Genomic DNA, 21,273 nt, shown 5'->3' with positions numbered 1-21,273 from the left:
TTGTCACCCATCATTTCAAAAAAGATTTAAGATCTTTAAAGACTTAAATTTCCGCGTCAATATTCATAATAAAATTTCCACATCCTCAGAAAATAACCATAGTATTCTGAAATAATCTGGTCGAAATTAACTTTATAATTTTTATTAAAACATAAATGCAACACAATTACATATCATAATATGCGTATCACAATTCACGATATACCGAAACTAAATAAAATATTTAAATTTTAATAAATAAATTCTAATACTAATTATTTCCAGACCACCATTTATACAATTTCAGTGAAACATTTACAATAACATGCACATGATACAGTGAACATTCATACCTTTAGCCTTTATCAGAAATAGAGAGCAATTGATAAATTAATAGAGTGCTCAGTTTTAATCTTATTACAAACAGCAGTACTAACAAAACTTCCTTCGTCTTTTTTTAGACAAACCCACACTCTAAAGAAGCTAACATATTTTCACTTAAGAAAATTAACAATTTTTGGTCAAATATTAAATTTCCATGTTTTACTTCAAATGACCCCCCCCCCACCCCTCTTAAAGTAAGTGACATTTAAATACATGTTTAAATGTAGAAGTTATTAAAAACTTAAGACCAACGAACAGTTTTATAACCCAGGGCCAGAAATTTAACAGAATTACATTTGTGAGAACACTTCAAAAAAAAAAATAAGTTCGGATGGAAGTTCCTTAAACCATCCTTACGCATTTAGATGACTCACTAACAATTGAATGAATCGTTCATCCGTTAGAAGAACCGTTAATCCGTTGAAAAAACGGTTAGATTGAAAATTTAATGTTATTAAATCGCTGAGAAGATTGTTAGCTCGCCGAGTAGAACGTTCATATTTTCTACACCATCAATTCGTTGAATCCCCGTTCTTCTGTTGGATGGCAGGTTGGATGACAGCGGAGGGTTGAATGATATGAGATGTGTTCTGGACAGAGTTTACATGACCCTAGAGGTTGTGTAAGCTTCGGGGAAGGAGAAGGAATGCTTCCCATGTGACATAATCCTAAAATATCATCATTAAATTTCATTCAGTTGTTTTCCACTGTGCTTATTTTAACAAGGAAGAGGGCACTGCAAATTTATGAGAATTAATGGGTAAAAATATGCGACCCCATCGCTACTTTTCTTACGCAAAAGTTTTTTTTATTTATTCAGTTACATATTAAATTAAAGAACATGTGTTCTTTTAAAAAGCTCTTCAATGCAAGGAGTTATGATTGAAAACAATTAANTGGGTGAGAAAATATGAAAAATAATTCATGGTTTATTTTGATTAAAAATCCCCCAAATAAGCAAATCTATTAAAAACGATCAGAAATTTCCTGCAATCTTAATTTAATAGGCTTTATTCGCGAAATTGGATAAACACAAACATGTGGATATATGGGATATGAAAACTATCATCTTTTTTTCTCCATAATTCCAATAAAAATTTTCCTGATCATATCCAAAAATTACAAAGAAGGAATAGTAAAGGTTCTTTCTCCAAAAATATCATCCCCAATTGTCTATCTTTAAAGGTTTTTTTTTCGCAGAAATAGTTCAGTGACTAAAAACGAAAAAAATTCCCCTTTGATGCCAAATATTTTTTTTTCATTCCAGATCATTACAAGTGTTAAAAAGAACACCCTACAAGTACTTGAAATATAAATCCCAATAATCTCATGTTGGCTTTACCTAGGTAGGTTTCCAGCGTTAGGAATAATATTCCAAGATAGTGTCATTGTCACGTTCTTGTGTGCAAGCAGACCGTTTCCATCATCCCAGAAGTAGTACCTTAACACCACAAAATTAATTTAAATAAACTCTCCTTTTGTTATCAACTCTATTAATAATTTAAAAACAGCCTACGGGTGATTACATCCTAGTTCTTATTTGAATTAAGAAACTTGTAAGTCATAGATCAAAAGAATAAGGCAGAAAAACTTTCAAAAAATTTTCCTTAAAAAATTTCTTCTTTAAAAACAGATGATACTCGGTAGATAATGACGTCATAATGCATAATTTTAATGAAGAAAAACGTCTCCGGGAATGAACAATGATCATTTCAGATTTTTGCCGAAACTTGAACAAACTTAATCTACTAAAACATGGGCGTATTCATGGTTTGAAATTTAATAACAAAAAGTAATAAATAGACCGTACCGCAGCTTAAATTTAAGCCGCGGCTTAAATATGGTTGGTTCCACTTAAAATTGTATTTAATGTTTTAAGATTTAAGCCGGTTTTTGGCAGATTTAAGACGCGGCTCTGGTTTCTTAACTTCCAATAAGAAAAACAAAAATCCGACATATTTTTCACAAAAAAAAACATGTGGTTGGATAAAAAAATCATTTGATTCAAAGTTCTGAAGATAAGAGTCTCAACTCCACAGAATAGATTTTTCGATTCACAACAATACAATTTTAAGTCTTGAATAATCATTGATCAGGAATGAAAAAAAATATCATATTTTTTACTTGAAAAAAATTTATTTTTTAATCATTAATTCTCCAAACTCCATAGAAGTGACTATATCAGAAGAACACTTTAAAGGCTAGGCTAACTACAATATCTTGCACAATATATTGGTCAGATAAAGGTTTCAGATACCGTTGTGTGTTGAGCATCAACTCATTCCCTTTACAAGAAGCAAATATAAAGATAACCCTTATTTCTTCACGAGATTTGGTCGACTTAAAACTCAAATTTACTGCTTCTATATTCAGGTTTTGTTGACAAAAATTGCTGGTGAAAATACAGTAGACAAATCTCTTTAAAAATCTGGATTGAACCAGATTAAAATTGGCGCATTTTCCTCCGGATAAACTTACTTAGTGTTCATACTCTTGTAATCTAGGAGTGCATTCTCGCCGCGTAGAATTATCTTGTCCCACAACACAACCTGAACAAAACATTGAACTGATATCGTCGTCGTTTAAATTAATCCTCCTAAACACTAAAAACAAGATTAGAAATGAAAGGAGTATTAATAGAAAAATTAATAAATTTTATAACTGAATTGAAAACTAATGGAAAAACAAGGATAAGTTTAGAAAAATTCGATTTAACTACGAAAATAAAATATGCGAAAGTTAATTTTAGTATTAGTTTATTTTTTTTTGGTGTGACTAGGCCACAGGGACTCAATGAAAACTAATACTTAAGTTAATCGTTTGCGTTGTAAAACTTGGGATTGATCCCCATCATATCCAGACGTACGGATTACATCAATTCCTCTTAGATATCCTGTGACAATAAGTTATCATGGATATTTGAAAATACCTGGTTGAGTTGGTTGCTGGGTGTCTGGTATTCAGCTGTTAATGCATATTTTAAACTACCTGGTTGAGTTGGTTGCTGGGTGTCTGGTATTCAGCTGTTAAAGCATATTTTAAACTACCTGGTAGAGTTGGTTGCTGGGTATCTGGTATTCAGCTGTTAAAGCATATTAGAAAATACCTGGTTAAGTTGGTTGCTGGGTGTCTGGTATTCAGCTGTTAAAGCATATTTAAAAATACCTGGTTGAGTTGGTTGCTTGGTGTCTGGTATTCAGCTGTTAAAGCATATTTAAAAATACCTGGTTGAGTTCGTTACTGGGTGTCTGGTCTTCAGCTGTTAACATATTTGAAAATACCTGGTTAAGTTGGTTGCTGGGTGTCTGGTATTCAGCTGTTAAAGCATATTTTAAACTACCTGGTTGAGTTCGTTGCTGGGTGTCTGGTATTCAGCTGTTAAATACAAGAACAACTGCTTCACGTTCCAGTTGAACAGCGGGTTCAAGTCCGCCTGAAATATTGAAACTTATTTATTCTCGTAAAATTGGGAAATATATGCAAATAAAAAAATTTCAACAACTGCAATAGTGCTTTATACCCGGATCTTATTCCGGATCCGCATTGGAACAAAATGGATTCTAAGCTCTGTTCAACAAGATGTACAAAATTCGGTAAAATGACACTCTCCCCCCCCCCCTGACCTCCCTTCCTAAAAAAGTTTAGCATCATAGAATACCTATCTAATTTTACTTAAATCCTTAAGACTCTAAACACGCGAGGATGTCAAAAAACTGTTTGTTTTTTTTAATTTTGATCCGGATCCGGTTTAAATTTACTGGTTTTTCTTTAACAAAGCAGAATTTTCAAATTTTTTATCTTAATTCTGTTCGCTTATTTTTATGCAAAACTTTATAAGGCATTCAGAAATCGGGAAATTTCTCCAATTTTTCAATAGTTCAATTTTGAGTTAGGAGTTTTTTTTCTTCAGTTTTTGGTTGATATTTAGCCCGTTGGATCCGGATCCGTGGAACCGCGGATCCGGATCCAGGAAGCAAAAAAATTGCGGATCCAACTGGTTTTAAAAAAGCAAGTATGGAAAATCTCAGCTTGATGAAAAATCAAAAACGAACATAATTTTCAGTCAGAAACGGTATAAATAGCAATATACAATATTGGATTAAAGAGCTTTCTAATCCACAAATTTTAAGGCGCCCTGAAATTTAAGAACTGATAAAAGGATGCCCGATCATGAAAGTAGAGCATTAGAAATTCTACCTGGAGATCGAAGGTGAGAAATCCTAAATCATTCTTCTCCTTGCCGGCAGCATAATCAGGTACATTCTTCACTACAACCTTTACTGTGTCTATATCAGCGTGCACCTGGAAATCAGAGTGCAACATCCTAACTTAAGACATAATTCACCCCACCCCTCCCCTCGAGATAACATTTTCAAATGGTGGGCGGTGCACTAAAATATAGACAAATTAAATATATTTTAGTGTGGCGTTTCAATTTCCCGATTCGGAATTTGGGACCATTCTTAAGCAAAACCTTGCCAGAGAAAATGCGTGGAACTAATTCAAAAAATGATATGAAAATTCAACGTTATTAGCGATCTAGAAACTAGAACTGCTCTTAGAGATGTCCTACACCCACACACCAAAATTGAAGTGACTATACTAAATCAAAAATGAAGTGATGTCTTAAGATTTGTACTTCCGTTTTTTTCCCACTTGATTGTTAAAGAAATCCTGCTAAGAAGATACATCATCGACATTATTTTTATCACAGCCATCACAAGAGAAAATGTGCAAAATTAATAATTTTTTGAGATTTCCTGTACAGGGTTAAGTACAACTTTTGCTATGAAGTGTTAAAAGTAATTCAAAACATAGCTTCCAGGCAAATAACTTTTTCCTCTCGTTTTTCACATCAACAAAATTTAAAAAGAGAAATTAAATGAAACTTCCTTAAGAATACGACGTAAATTTACTCTTCACGACACCGGAGTCGAAAAATACAGAAACGTTAAATTAATATTTTCCATTAAGATAAAACTAAGCTTTCTGAGAGGGATTGTCTTCATTGTTTCTTCGAAAAGAGTCGTGGTTTAAAAATTTTCAATTTAAGATGAGATGCCGTTGGTTATTGAATTATGTGAACAACGAATGATCAAAGTGGGGGGTAAATTAAGATTTTAAGACCATCTTAGGGGGGAAAATAGAAAGGTAAGTTTCGGCCACCCTGTAAATCATAATTATCCCGACATTGAACGAATAAAACCATAAAAAAATGTTGTGAACTTCTGGAGAAAATGATTTTTCCAGATAATTTACATCCCTGCACTAAAGTTATTTGAATAACTTTATACCTGGTATTCATTGAAGAATGTTGACAGGAAGCATAGAAACGTAAGACTGGCCAGAACAGACATAGTGTACGCAACCAGGGCATTGGCCCGCGTAAGTGCGGTGTGCATTTTATCTGAAATGACGCGTCCCGGTTAATGTTGGTTTAGAATTCGCGTGTTTTTACGACAATATCCATGATGACGCTTGGATCTCGAGGTTGATGAACCACTACTTCTCCTCGGGCTTGTTGAACACGTAGGTCAACCCACACTTTCCACAGTATTGCCTTAACAGGAACAAGTTTTAAAATGATGTGAAAACCAGTTCTGAGATCTCTCATGAGCCGAAAATAAAATAATTATTGGCATCTATCTATTTTCTAAATGTTAAACTGAAACATGATATTAAAAAATCGGGTATTTTGATTCTCCGATATTAGATCCGGATCTAATATTTCGCAGAATAGATGAAACCATATCATATCATGGAATGCAAGAATGTAAGGCAAGGAAAGGCAATTGCGGTTGTGAATACTCTGTGTACATATTGAAACCAGTTCTCTCTGGGCGGAATTTGTAAACAATAATAGATGCATCAGTGTTCGTTTAGTATCCGAGGAGGTTAAAAGCATTAAATTTTGATAATTTTGATAATTCACATAATAATTTCCTGTGACCAGAATATTTCATTGATTTTTTATGTGAATGATGGATCCCATGTCAGGCTTCGACATCCGTCTTGTGTTTACATTAACGCCCAGAGACAGTACACTACAGTACTAAAGATGTGTACACTTCTGAAATGACTTTCCTTGCCTTACATCCTTGATGGAATGTAACAACTGCTCCAAAATCCAAGATTTGGATCTAATGACTCCTGAAATACGACTTGAACGAGTTGAGAGAAAAATATCTGAACGGAAAGAGAAAATATTCATCTTTCAAGCATTGAGTAGGGAGAAGGGCCGGAAGGAAGGGGAGGGCCGGAAGGAAGGGGAGGGGTGGATAAATTCAATGTTAGGATGTTACCTGTCGAAATGAGCAGCCATGAAAACACCGGCACCACATTCTTCAGCAGGACACTCACGTCTCAGACGGTTGATCTTTCCGTTATCATCAACCTAGAATATCAACATTTACTAAATACAACGGTAAACCTTTACGTTTTCATCAACCTAGAATATCAACCTTTACTAAATACAACGGTTTATCTTGCCGTTTTCATCAACCTAGAATATCAACCTTTACTAAATACAACGGTTAATCTTTCCGTTTTCATCAACCTAGAATATCAACCTTTACTAAATACAACGGTTTATCTTTCCGTTTTCATCAACCTAGAATATAAACCTTTAGTAAATACAACGGTTAATCTTTCCGTTTTCATCAACCTAGAATATCAATCTTAACTAAATACAACGGTTAATCTTTCCGTTTTCATCAACCTAGAATATCAGTCTTTTAGAGATGCAACGGTTAATCTTTCCGTTTTCATCAACCTAGAATATCGACCTTTACTAAATACAACGGTTAATCTTTCCATTTTCATCAACCTAGAATATCAACCTTTACTAAATACAACGGTTTATCTTTCCGTTTTCATCAACCTAGAATATAAACCTTTACTAAATACATCGGTTAATCTTTCTGTTTTCATCAACCTAGAATATCAACCTTAACTAAATACAACGGTTAATCTTTCCGTTTTCATCAACCTAGAATCTCAGTCTTTTAGAGATGCAACGGTTAATCTTTCCATTATTTTAAACCTAGAATATCAAACTTTAATAGATTTAACGGTCAACATTTCCGTTATTGTCAACCTAGAATATCAACCTATAAATATGTATATATATATCGGTTGAATTTTCCATCAAGTTGGAATAATAGCCTTTAATAGATACAAACGTTGATTTTTCCGCAACCACATAGGATTTTAAATCCAAGAAAATTCTATTGCATTTTATCTTAAATTAAGCTAAAATATTACGATCAATAGTAAGATATTTAGTAATCTTCACCCACCCCTCACTTTGGAACAGATATTTATATGCTATTAATAGGACTTGATAAAAACAAATCTTTGAATTGGCTAAAAACGGATCTATTTTTTAACAGAGTAAATAATTGAGATCCTTAATTAAAATTATTCATTCTTTAAGAGCATGAACTGAAAGATCAAAAACAAGATTATTTAAGAACTGAAATAAGTTTTAATATCAAAAACGTGAGCAACGTCCATTGGTCCAAGTAAAATGACAATTTCACAATCAAATTAAATTTTGCAATTTAATTCCTTGAGATTGAAAGTTCAAGAGCTAAAATATTAGGAATATATCTTAGAACGTTAATAACACATTTTCAGATTACGATTATATCACTTCTAAAGGAAAGTTCATTAAAAATGTTACAGAATAATTATAATTTATTAATTTATTAGCATTAGTATTCCGTTTCCAAATTTAAATAAAATGTACCAACCTTGTAGTACTTAAGCACGGCGAGCTTGACCTTCTTGTGCTTGTGCTTGATCTTCTTGGGAGTGGTGTAGTTCTTCTTCTTCCTCTTCTTACCACCACCCCTAGGATAATCAAAACTTACATCCGGTTTCTGTCTCTTTTTATCTAATTTTCGTCAGAACAGAAAACCGCTCGGGCCCAAATATTTTGTAGCAACTCGCATGACAAACGTAGTGGTTATTTTAGAAAGTGAAATATAAATAAGCAGAAAAAAACAGTCGATTTTTACAATGCCGCCAAAGATTTATTGCTGAGCTGTACGAGAGGTTGCAAACGTTCAAGCACTGAATGCAAATATCCAAGGTTTTAAACGTTTGACCCTCTAGTTAATTAATTTCGATGAAGGACCTACCTCAGCCTGAGAACAAGGTGAAGGGTAGATTCCTTCTGAATATTATAATCAGATAGAGTTCTTCCATCCTCTAGCTGCTTGCCAGCGAAGATCAATCTCTGCTGATCTGGGGGAATTCCCTCCTTATCCTAAGCAAGCAATATAAATGAGTTTTTGCTGGAACAGGATGATAGGGTGAAGGATCTCAATTATTAATTAAAAGTATTCTTATTCTCTTATCAAATCCTCGCAAGAAAAAATTCATTGCTTTATCATAACAGTAGAAAATTGAACATTTCGTGTATTTCAGATATTCGGAGGTGAGCGAAAATACATTTGATATAATTGCAATTGCTCTTTTTAAGATGAGGTTGATCAAATAGCCGTTTCAGATTATTTGAACAGAATTCTATTTTAATTACCTGAATCTTGGCTTTAACATTCTCGATGCTATCACTAGCCTCAACCTCAAGGGTGATCGTCTTCCCCGTGAGGGTCTTGACGAAGATCTGCATGTTAACTTCTGAAAATAGTTGTTTTTAAGGAACCTCAGATTTTACTGGAAAACCCAATTAGTGGTAAATAATTATTTCTAAACCTCGTTCAGAGAAATGAACAAAGTCACGTTGCCTTGAACATTAAAATTAAAATCAACATTAAAAAGAGAATAAGTACAAAACTATCCTCGTGTCTTTTCTTCCGTCTATAACACAGAAAGTACAAGTCTCTTGGGTTTCTGGTTCTCTTTCCGTTTTCGATACAGCACAAGACCCTTCTCCTGTACCCTGATACAGCACAATACTCTTCTTCTGCATGTACCCTGATACGCTACTACTGTATCCTACTCCAATATCTTATGATGATGCCGAGCAAATGTTTCAGCAACCAAGAGCGGAAATATGAGGGTAGTTTCTCCATAAACCTTCACAGGCTTTGCATCTTTCCTAAACAGAAAATTATTTTAAAAGGAATAGATGTCTTAACACTTTTCAACCAGACAAATTGCATTTAAGTAGTTAATTCAAGTAGAACTAATTACTACCTCTTGCTATTCATTAAATCTGGTCCCTTATTTAGTAACACAATGTGTATTAACAATGAATTCTGTCAAATCAAAGGCTTTTAAAATTTTAGATTTGGTTACATAACTTCATCGAAACAACAAAAAAAATTTACTTTGGCTACATAAAACTATGGATCCTCTTTTCTTTTAAAACTTTTAAATTTGATTTAGGATGGGATCTACAAATCGACAAATTATAAATAGGGGGGGGCGGGGGGGGGGGGTAAATGTCGAACAAAGGTGTAATTGAGACAGGAGATTTTTATAAAAATTTTGGCCGAGGCAATTAAACTTAAATTAAAATGGTAATTTAACTCTGGCAGATCTTTGACTGTATTAAAATATAATTACGATAAATATCTGAAGTGGCTTATCCATTCTAAAGATAAGTTATAAGTATATACTTGAGATTAGATTTATGAGAACTGACGCGGAAAATACACGAGGTGGAAAGATTTCTGAAGAGGGGTGGGGGAATTCCTACCTGATTTTCCCCCAACTAATAGCTTCATCAGGACGGGCCCCACTATCAGAACCATCAAACTCACTGCTCGTGTTTACAAACAAACTAAAACAGGTTTAATATACCACCAGTAGAACTCACTGCTAGTGTTTGCAAACAAACTAAAATAGGTTTATTATACCACCAGTCAAACTCACTGCTAGTGTTTACAAACAAACACAGGTTTATTATACCACCAGTCAAACTCAGGGTAGTGTTACTAACAAAAAAACGCGGGTTTATTTTACCACCCGTCAATCTCACTGCTAATGTTAACTAACAAATACAGGTTTATTATACCAACAGTCAAACTTACTGCTAGTGTTTTAAAAACATGGGTTTATTTTACTCAGACAAACTCACTGCTAGTGCTTAGAAACAAACACCGGTTTATAATATCCTTAAAAAAACACGCAAATACAAGTTTATAATACAATCAGTAAAACTCACTGCTAGTGTTAACAGTGGCCGAATTTAAAGAATTTGAGCGGCGGTTTAAATTTAAGCCGCGGCTTAAATATGGCTGGTTCCACTCAAAATTGAATAAAATGTTTCAGATTTAAGCCGGCGCTTAATTTAAACCGGGTTTTGGCAGATTTAAACCGCGGCTCAAATTCTTTAAATTCCATCTCAGGTTTCCTATACCCCGAAACAAACACACTGCTAGTTTTCACAAACAAACTATAACAGGTTTATGTTACCCCCAAACAAACAACTGTTAGTGTTAACAAATAAATAACAGGTTCGTCACACTCCAGTCAAGTATATTTTAAGTCAGTTCATTTTATTAAAAATAAAAACCATTTTTCTATTTTAAGGTTTACTGCAGGAGAGAAAATGAAGAATACAGAAAACATCGCCAAATTATTTTAACAACTATGGGTCGATCAAGGTGAAAAGATAAATTAAGATTACGTTGGTCCCCTACAAGCGTATCAATACCAAGAGTGTATCAATACTAACAAGTGTTTCAATACCAACCTAAAATCTGCTCCATTCCGCATAAGGTTTGCATTACAGATATGATGTTTAATTAAACCCCCTCCAAGGATGATCATTCCGGTGTTAACACTCCTCATTGCCATTCTGTTAATATCCCGCAGATCACCCAGGATATCAACTATCTAAATGTATTCTGTTAATTATCCCAAAGATCACCTGTTTAAAAGAATCTTCTTTATAACTCGGAAAATCTATTATTTGCAATTTTATTTTCTCTGTAATCAAGACTTACAGACCGTCTGCTGTTCATTGTTATAGATAAAAGAAAATTTTAAGAATAAAATCTTTTCTTGTATTTGTCTTTTCATAAATATCCCGAAACCAGAACGTAAATCTAGATAGCTATAAATATCCGAAACCAGAACGTAAATCTAGATAGCTATAAATATCACGAAGCCAGGCAGTAAAATTAGGTTACTATGAAGTATAAATATCCGAAGCCAGGACGTATAATTAGGTTACTATAAAGTATAAATATCCGAAGCCAGGACGTATAATTTAGATAGCTATAAATATCACGAAGCCAGGCAGTAAAATTAGGTTACTATGAAGTATAAATATCCGAAGCCAGGACGTATAATTAGGTTACTATAAAGTATAAATATCCGAAGCCAGGACGTATAATTTGGTTACTATAAAGAATTAAAGCTTTCCCAAGATTAGTATCTCAAAATCTTAATAATTAGCATTCATAATCTTTTTTATAAGTCCCAAAAACAGATATTAAAAAATACAATTTACTTACCAAGCCAGGGTTTCTGAATGAATGAAAGAAAAGCATGTCTCCTAGACTACCGTCGGTCAAAGCAGGACTGAAAACACATATATAAAAATCGGAATAGGGTTTAAAAGGTACAAAAATAATACAAAACATTATAAAGAAATAAGAGTTGTTTTTTCTATTATCTAGTTAATCATATAAAAGTGAATAGGGGGACTCTTCAATGCATAGATGGCGATGAATTAGTTAAATTAGTACACTCAAGACCGTCATCTGATCAAAATGTGAAAAATAACGTAGTTCTCTTTTTTCCTTTGTTCCTTAAAAGCAAGAAATGCAGAATTCACCTTTACAGTGAACTCTCAAATAAAATAACAGCTTTAACTTAAAACATAACAATGAATATTTAAGTCATCTTTCAGACAAAATAATTTAAATCAGGAATTGCCATCTTTGCATGTAGGGTCCCTTATAATTACGCTTACAGTTACTTTCAGAATTTAACTTTTTCTCGACAAACTGCAGAATCCAGAAGCAAATAAAAATATGAAATTCATCTACATCGTCGTAATACTTTTCCTGGAGGAAAAGAAATTGTTAATAAAAGTGAGAACTTTTCAGAAAAAGAATTCATCTAATCTCTCATTGGATCATTACTTAACAGAATGAAAAATTATCTTCATTTGCTTATAAAATCCCTCAGGTAAGATATAATTTTCCCCCTAAGGAAAATCAGTCTATCAGGATAAACCGATTAGATTGAGCATAACCGGATCAGAGGTGAATACATATTTTCATGACCAATCAATATTTCTGATCCATAGGAGTGGTTGCGCTAAATTGGGTGTAATAGCTTTTTCATCAAATTCAGTTTATCCTGATTGAATTGAGGGGTCGTTAAATGTTGACCACTAAGGATAAAGATGAAAAGTAGTTCAAAAATAACGTCGAAGACCAGGATTCAGATTAAAAGGATTAGAATACGGGTCAAATCACAGCAATCCAATTCCAATAAAAACATTATCCGATTTTATTTAATTTAATCATATTTATTTTCTCTATCACTTACTAAGTAGTAACAAGGAAAACTGAAATTATTTACTGTATTTACTAGTTGTGTCGGGCCAAAAATGTAGACTAATATCCTGAGATATTTCAGTATAACAAATGCTTACTTAGTGGTGTAAAATTAGAAAAACCAATTTCTCAATTGTCGTTGGCTGAAAATGACCCCATGGCTAAGCTCTTGCTGTTGACAACCATGTTAGCTGAAAGTTCAGATTTTAGAATTAACCCTCAGTTTAAGGGACTGTAACCGTACTTAAAGCGACTTCATTTGTAGAGTAGCATGACCAATTAACTACATAACTGATTATTTGTCGTTAGGGTTCTATAAAAAAGCCATATTCAGGAGAAAACACTTCCATGTTTTTAATCCGATTGAGGGAGAAAGGATACTTAGCACTCGATTAGACATGTTAACGCTATTAATTAAGGGTCACTGAAATAAGATAGACAGCCGGTTCAAAAATAATTATATAACACTATTATTTTGGTTCGCAAAGTTTTTTGGACAGTAATTTTCACTTTAAAGAGAAGGTTTAAGACTATTTTATATTTTGTTCCGAGCTTTAGCTTTCATCATGAAGCAAGTATGAATGATTAAGTACACAGTGGTTTCATGAAATAATTTACCAACCTGAATACTGATAGAAGTACACAGAAGTTTCATAAAAATTTACCAACCTGGATACTGATATAAGTACACTAAAATTTCATAAATAGTTATAACCAACCTGAATACTGGAATATTATTTTTAGCTGCCCAGTAGTAAATGCTTTCCTTGTTGTTAATCTCTAGTCCCAACCTTAAATAAATACCTTTAATGCCAAGAAGTAAGTATCTGAAACATTTGTTCCCCCCCCACACACACATTTTTGAAAGTCATGGGTCAGGGACTAGGATCCTCGAGAAGAATGAACCGATTTGGCCCATGTTGTGCGAAACAATCTTTTAGTTTTGGTAAAAAATTAAGTTGCTTTAAGGAATAACCCATTAAAGCGTTATTAAAAATAAAGAAAATTTAAAAAAGGGAAAAAATCGTACATTTCCCACCTGTGTATGATTTTACTAGGAGTCCAAACTGTTCTATTTGTATTCTGCTCCTCCAGTAGTTTATCAAGGATAGGCATCAACCAATCCTAATCATTCAATTGTTACAGCCTATATATTCTTGTTCTATTTTACAGAAATTAGATGAAATTGATTTGGGGAATATTTTTATTTTAGAAGAACTGAATTGGATTTCACAAACAACGCGTAAATTGTTACAGCCTTCTTATTTTATTTTACAGAAATTAGATGAGATTGATTTGGAGAACATTTGTATTTTAGGAGAAGAACTGAGCTGGGTTTCACTAACCGTGTAAATTGTTACAGCCTATATAATAATATATTTTTGTTCTATTTTACAGAAATTAGATGAAATTGATTAGGAGAACATTTGTATTTTAGAAGAACTGAGTTGGATTTCACAAACAACGCGTAAATTATTACAGCCTTTATATTCTTATTTTATTTTACAGAAATCAGATGAGATTGATTAGAACATTTGTATTTTAGAAGAACAGAGTTAACTACAACAACGGGTCTTCACAAAATTAACAATAAAGGGCATTTATAGTCCTAAATTAAAGTGTAAGTCTCTTTAATTGGTTTCATAATTTCTGCGGACTTATGAGCTTCGGGAATTGCAGTGCTTAGGACCCGGATCAACAAAAATATGCGGATACACGGATCCGGATCCAAGGGGCAAAATATCAACAAAAACTGCGAAAAAACTTTTTTACTCCTTAAACCCAAATCTGAACTTTTGAAAAAAGAGATTATAAAACTTTACTTTTTTTTAAATCGTTCAACAAGTCTTAAGATAAAGATAAGCATAAAAATAAACAAAAAATTTGAAAAATATTGTTTGTTAAAAAATTCAGTAAATCTTAAAGAAATGACCTGGACCCGGATCCAGATTTGGATCCATTTTTTCCAGTGCGGAGCCGCATCAAAATTAAATGGATCCTATGCACTGGGGCATTGTACAAGGAAAATGAATCTGGATCCTAAGCACTGGGGAATTGTATAAGGAAAATTAATTTATTTGCGGACTAATGAGCTTCAGGAATTGTATAAGGAAAATAAATATTTCTGTGCGTCACTAGAACCCAAATAGTGATCCTAATGAATGAAAACAATCTCGCATACAACAAGTATACCGCTTGATATCAAATAATCAAAATGTCCAGAATTAGATTAAGAACAATATTATGATAACTACAGAGTACAGAGAGTAATTGGGAAATATAATTAACAATTTTCATTTCTTAACATTTAAAAAAATGAGTTTACCAACGCGTCAATCAAACCCGGAAAATATCTATCTGAACGATAACAATCTTGCTTATGATAACTGCACAGTGTAACTACTGATCACAAATATCCGGAAATTTTCTGTGGAATTTCCTATGAAAAAATTCGAAGGAAATTTATTTCCAACATTATTTTGTTATATCGCTTGGGTTTTTGGATTTAAAAAAACTATTTTGCTTTAAATGGAGATTTAATAGAATTATCAAAAAAAAAATATGGGCCTAATATAAAAATGGTCTTCGAGAAAATCAAGATTTTCGAGTATTATGCGAGTGTTATAGCGTTAGAGCTGGGAGATAATGGAATATGATATGGAACGCTCTGTACGTTTAAATATGTCCCTGCAAATGTGCAAGTGGCTCTGAATTGTTATTTAAACAAAAACACTTACCTCGAATTTAACGTAGTTATTGTTGGGCACAAGAAGGTTCCCTATTCGGTTAATCCCTTTCTCTCTTAACAGAAACTATTGAAAGTATTTTTTTTTGCATAAGTTCGGTATGTTAGTAAGTTCTTTACTGCAAAACCGGGAGAGGGGGGGGGGGGGATTAAAGGGAAAATTAAAAAAAATTAGGTTTAATTGTCAGCAAAAGCTTGTCCCGTTGACGTCCAAATTTTCAAGTTTCCTCCCACAATCACCCCCCCCCCCCCCTATATAGAATGGATCCAAATAACGGGGGGGGGGAGAGGGGAATTTGGCAGATTGCTTACCTTAATTCTCTGCCAGGCAAAGCAAAGTCTCCTAAGTAAGTCGGGGCCAAACACTTGATGAAATCTTCCTCAAAGAATCAAAACATGCTCAGTGCAATTATCGGAAATACAAAATTTAAAAAACTGAACATTCGAATGTCCTTTTAACATAACCAGAAACGAAGAAGCACAGGTCTCAAAGAATTACAATAAACGCGAAAAAAATCAAAAAAATGCCATAATTGACAAATGGCCGGCCAATAAAACTAAGAGGTCAATGAATTAAATATAGATATTTGAAAGTACAAGTTTTGATTTGAACCTCGACTCCCCCGGCTGTTGTCACGATGCAATCAATCATACTGTGCTCAACCAAGAATCTAGTAAATAAATAAAATATAAAAATGAATAAAAACTGTCAACTTGGTAAATATGACGATTCACATCTTAAAATTTTTAGACATTTTCGCTTCGAATAAAATATCATTTTAAGTACAAGAAAAGAAAAATATTGAATTAAAAGTAATTTAAAGCAAAATTAAAATCAACTTATTTCAAATAAGACTTTAAATAAAGTATTTAAAAATGTTAATAAAAATGGGCAAATTGACAGGTTTCATATGAAAGCCAAAAGGGTCATCAAATACATCTTTCACTGTGTCTGACCGTGGAGAATGGATTTGATAATGCGCAAAATAACAATCGTCATTATACTAAAAATATTACCTAATCGTGTCCCTTACTCCGCATGATGCCATATTAGAGGTATATCCAAGAAATATTGTGCAGTTATTCCTAAAAATAAAGTTGTTAAAAAGATCTTTTTAGAGCTTAGCATTAGGAGACAAAATTTGTCGATTTCTTGCCACTCCTGGGTTAAAAATAACACAAGTTTTCGGCAAACAGAAATCTATTTTATAGCAATCGTCCTGCCTTTAATCCAACACATGGGTTTAAGGAAATAATGATTGCATTTATTTATAGAATTATTCCAATTTAAACTTAAAATTTTAATTCCTCTAGAATTAACTCTTCTAAAAATATCTTGACTCTCTTTCGTCAAAAAATAATTTTTTAGGAGAAGAAAAAATTAATAAAAAGTGTTAATGAGTGAATCTATCCATTTGAATTCAACATAACAAAAATAACCAAAACATTTAATTTTAAAAAATTGTTCATTTCTTGCCACTCTGGGGTTAAAAATAAATCAAGTTTTTGGCAAACAGAATTATTTCTTATTGCAATCTTTCTGCCTTTAATCCAACATTAGGGTTTAAGGAAATAATTGCATTTAATTTAAAAAAAAATATTTCTTGACAATTGTTGATTTCATGTCTATTCATCATCTAGAAAAATGAGAACTTGTGACAGAAATCTATACTCTAGCATTCCCATCTGCCTTTAATCTAACAATAGAGAAAAGGAAATAAAAGATTGCTTTCAATTTCAGTCAAATTGATCAATAAAAATTGAATCTTAAGTTTAATCCAATTTCACTTTTCTAACAAAAGAAAAATGTGAAAAGAGGAAGATATTTTTAGTTCCGGCTCATTCCATTGCATACAACTTGGGATATGAAAAATCCCAGAAATCGAAGATGAGCGTTATGGTCGCGGAAAAATTTGGATCTCTCGAGATCTCAAGGAGGACCTCTTTATTTAAAATGGCTGTAACTTTTTTGTTCAAACAGATGGCTCCAAAAAAAATTCTGTTTTGAATAAGTAATCTTAAGCCCGTTATAAGGCGTTAAGGGAAAAAATATCATTGAAATATTTATTTTAGGCCATAGCTAGTTGCATTTTTTTATTTACAGCCTCCGTTTGTGAGATTTCATTAATTAAAGCAGTTCTTAACTTAATGTTGTGTTGAAAAGTATGCAAGGGGGATAGATTTGTTCACTTAAATTGTTGATTTCATGTCTATTCATCATCTAGAACACTGAGAACTTGTGACAGAAATCTATATTCTAGCATTCCCATCTGCCTTTAATCTAACAATAGAGAAAAGGAAATAAAAGATTGCTTTTCTTTTTTCTTCCCATTTGAATTTATTTGTGTTTAATATCAGCCAATGGAATCATGTGTAAATTCTTTTCCGTATCTCGAGTTTCAACAGTATACAGGAACACCAGCAAGTGAAGATCATATCCAGAAAGATTACCAGTTTATATACAGAATCGAGAAAACAACATAACTTTAACGAAACAAATTTTGGGATAATGAAACATATTTTTACAGAAACAAATAAGTATTCTAGTAAGAATACTAAGACATGTTTTCAAATGAAAAAGTTCAAAAAATGTCTCGCTCCTAATATTAATTCGACTTACTTTATTTTTGGGTCTCCTTCAGAACAGTGTTCTAATTTATCTTCAGGTATAGGAAGTTTACGGCACTCAATCATTCTACAATATTATATCATTAAGTAACAACTATGTTATCATTTTTAAAGAATTGCAATTTTAAATGACAACATGTCCGATTCAAAAAAGAACCCTAAAAAGGTTCATCTGAATGAGGAAGACATAGTCACTTTAATAAGAAATAATAACAAATTTTAATATTACTATTTCAACTTCAATCGAAATAAATGTTACATCCACATTAACTTAGATTTAAAAAATACCATATACCTTTAAGAAAAATTCTAGGTGGAAAATTATAAGTATAACCTTATTGGAACTGAATTGCAACACTTCTTTGAAATCGTGCTATTCTTAAATTATTTGTCAAGGAAAACTGAAATTTTTCTTAAAATAGACATTGAAGATATAACCTGTTAATTTCCTCGACTGCCAGACCGAAGTTAGTAGCCTGGAATCCTGAGTATTTGTAGGATTGAAGGAGAGCATGGTAATCTACTCCAGCATTGAAATCATAACCCTGAACAAAATAACGTTTAAAAACGTTATAATAAAAATTCAACAGTCATTCCGTAGAAAACATAAAATCGTTAAAAATAACTTATTAAGAACGGAAACAACATTTAACAAGTTTTATGATGTGGATCGACTGGAACCAAAATTTCAGAATTAGGGATCCGGATCAGTTCAATAATGGATTGTTATTCAGCGCAAATGAACTGGATCATTATGCAGTTTTTATGTGTAACCTACTTTAACAGTTTCTGACCCGGCTGGCATATCCTCGCTTTTAACCAGAACTGCTTCAGCGGCTAAACCCGGCACTGACGCCATTTTTTATCTGAAAAATAACGGATTTTCAGACGCCCATCTTGCAGATTTACAAGACAAGATTTTTACTTCTTGGACTTGCTGGCCTTTTTGGGCTTCTTGACCTTGGCATTCCTCTTGGCCATGGGATCAGCAGCAACAGGCTTCCCGCTCTTCTTGGCAATGACGGCGGCCTTTGCCCTCAGGTTCTTGGCTTGAAGAAGCTCAGCGTTCTTCTTGGTCACGGCAACGTAGGGGTTAAGTTTAAGCATAGCCCTGATGTTCTTTAGAGGGTTGGTCTTTGTCTTAGCGGACTTGACAATGGTGCGGTTGGGTGCACGGAGAACCTTACGGATCTCCTCAGACTTCAACAGCTTGCTCAGGTCGGTGTTAGCCATCTTGGGCATGGGAAGGTTCCAGTTCTTCTTGGACTCGGATGCCTTGCGCCATGTTCCATAAAGGGAATCTAAATTAAAAAATGTCAACACAAAAAAATGAGAAGTTGATCGAATTGAGAAAGGAGATGTTCTTATCAGAGCTTCTGATAAATCAAAATGGTTCATAAACACGGACCGAAGTAAGAAGATCATCATTATTAGTTCAAGCGAAGGGACTGGGAACTAATGAGAAATAATCAATAATTTAAAGTGATTCATGCCTGATTCGCAATGGTAACAGCAAAGAAGAAATATTAATCAACAAACTTTTCTTCATTGCTCAATAAATTTGCATGTAACAATTAGAAATTAGAAGATATCTAACCATATAAAACTGCATTTGAATACTATTGAATTTAAGATTCACAACAAGAAGGCTAGCTAAGTCATTTTTGCTCAAGTAGGTAGTGTTAATCGGACATGCCACTCTCCATTAAGGGTCCTCTGTAGTTCCATTATCAGTCCCTTCAATCTTCATACACTTACCAAGCTTCTTGAAGGCAGACTCGGTCCAGATGCAGAACCTTCCGACATGACCTCCAGGGGCGAGCTTGAGAAGGTTCAATGCGTCAACAGAGATGGTGTCGACTCCGGGGATGTTACGGAAAGCCTTGGTGAGACCCTTAAAACAACAACTCATATAAACTGAACCTTTCTTCCTAAATTTTTTCCCCCTCCAACAGAAATAATAAATAATCGATCAGAAAGTTTTTCATCGATCTCTTGCAAAACTTGCTTTAATTGATAAAAAACCACAATTTCCAACAGAGAAACTTTATTGACTATTCGTTTTTCTTATATTTGAGGAAGGAGTGTACTCCCAAGTCTAAACCCATGTATGGTCTTAGTTCTGTAGTTAAAATAAAATGAAGCCAGCAATGAGGATTAGAGGCGATTCAAAGTTGATTTACTTTCTGATTTAACTTACTATAAATGTGCGTTAAAACACAACACAGACCTGTTGTTCATAACTCATATGGACAAATAACTAAAATTCCCGTTTTACTAAAGGGAGGGTCGGGATTGTGCAGAGAAGGTGGGAGGACTTTAAACCCACCCCCTAACAAAAAAATTTCTTTTATTCTTTATTCTTACCCCCACCCAAAACAAAAAAAAATTCATTCCGCCCCCCCCCTCCAAAAAAAAATCGTTAATTTTTCACTACAGGGAATGAACTTGTGAAATTTTGCGAGAGGGAGAGAGGAATTGAACACCGCGACTTTTACCAACCTGATCATCAGCGTATACAACAAGGGGTCCAAGCTTCTGAACGTGTCTCCTGTTCCTCAGCTTACCCTTACCAGCCCTCATCCTACGGGTAGCGTACACCTTGGCAATATCACCCCAAACCTAAAATATATATATAAAACATCCTACGGGTAGCGTACACCTTGGCAATATCTGCCCAAACCTAAAATATATATGAAAATCATCCTGCGGGTAACGTACATCTTGGCAATATCGGCCAAAACCTAAAATATATATAAAAATCATCCTGCGGGTAGCGTACACCTTGGCAATATCAGCCCAAACCTAAAATATATATGGAAATCATCCTGCGGGTAGCGTATACCTAGGCAATAACAGTAGGGATTATAACGTTATTTTTTATTCGAGTTGCATACGACAAGCAGTATTTCCAAATAAACTCGTTATCATTGAACCTACATCCAAGGTTAAAATGTAAGGAAGAATGATATGTTGCATATAATCTGTGTACATATTGAAACCAGTCCTCTCTGGGCGAAATTTGTAAACAAACAAAGATGCATTAAT

General features: G+C 33.5%; 4 protein-coding genes and 1 non-coding gene across 5 annotated transcripts in view; all 5 read right to left on the bottom strand.

Annotated features, from left to right (window-relative positions):
• Positions 1-126: 126 nt before the first annotated feature.
• Positions 127-5,777, bottom strand: LOC111716142 (signal peptidase complex subunit 3). The gene is made up of 6 exons (XM_023491571.1): positions 5,658-5,777; positions 4,561-4,665; positions 3,704-3,796; positions 2,842-2,912; positions 1,706-1,804; positions 127-1,031 (listed from the first exon to the last, which is right to left on the bottom strand). The coding sequence occupies exons 1-6, from the start codon at positions 5,763-5,765 to the stop codon at positions 965-967; spliced, it is 543 nt and encodes a 180-aa protein (XP_023347339.1). The 5' UTR covers positions 5,766-5,777; the 3' UTR covers positions 127-964.
• On the bottom strand, positions 5,770-9,036 carry LOC111716151 (ubiquitin-40S ribosomal protein S27a). The gene is made up of 5 exons (XM_023491582.1): positions 8,909-9,036; positions 8,508-8,635; positions 8,118-8,217; positions 6,666-6,757; positions 5,770-5,923 (listed from the first exon to the last, which is right to left on the bottom strand). Exons 1-5 carry the CDS (start codon positions 8,999-9,001, stop codon positions 5,866-5,868), a joined length of 471 nt encoding a protein of 156 aa, XP_023347350.1. The 5' UTR covers positions 9,002-9,036; the 3' UTR covers positions 5,770-5,865.
• On the bottom strand, positions 9,008-19,091 carry LOC111716124 (probable deoxyhypusine synthase). The gene is made up of 13 exons (XM_023491549.1): positions 19,004-19,091; positions 18,664-18,770; positions 18,218-18,292; positions 16,615-16,683; positions 16,211-16,268; positions 15,910-15,977; positions 15,590-15,653; positions 13,891-13,976; positions 13,571-13,642; positions 11,799-11,865; positions 11,033-11,175; positions 10,034-10,117; positions 9,008-9,430 (listed from the first exon to the last, which is right to left on the bottom strand). Exons 1-13 carry the CDS (start codon positions 19,082-19,084, stop codon positions 9,328-9,330), a joined length of 1,077 nt encoding a protein of 358 aa, XP_023347317.1. The 5' UTR covers positions 19,085-19,091; the 3' UTR covers positions 9,008-9,327.
• Positions 19,091-21,273, bottom strand: part of LOC111716115 (60S ribosomal protein L4-A) — a 14,491-nt gene continuing 12,308 nt past the window's right edge. Inside the window, exons 8-10 of the mRNA XM_023491536.1 lie at positions 20,728-20,847; positions 19,984-20,119; positions 19,091-19,526 (exon numbers count right to left, since the gene is read on the bottom strand). Of these exons, the coding sequence (XP_023347304.1) occupies positions 19,147-19,526; positions 19,984-20,119; positions 20,728-20,847 (636 nt within the window). The 3' untranslated portion in view covers positions 19,091-19,146. The remainder of the gene's footprint in view (positions 19,527-19,983; positions 20,120-20,727; positions 20,848-21,273) is intronic.
• Positions 19,589-19,658, bottom strand: LOC111716565 (small nucleolar RNA SNORD18). Its single transcript, XR_002768533.1, has one exon. It is a non-coding gene; the product is annotated as a small nucleolar RNA SNORD18 (small nucleolar RNA).

This window comes from Eurytemora carolleeae, unplaced genomic scaffold (assembly GCF_000591075.1).
Source record: "Eurytemora carolleeae unplaced genomic scaffold, Eaff_2.0 scaffold24, whole genome shotgun sequence".
Classification (NCBI taxonomy): Eukaryota; Metazoa; Arthropoda; class Copepoda; order Calanoida; family Temoridae; genus Eurytemora; species Eurytemora carolleeae.
This window is presented reverse-complemented; position numbering and strand designations above follow the sequence as displayed.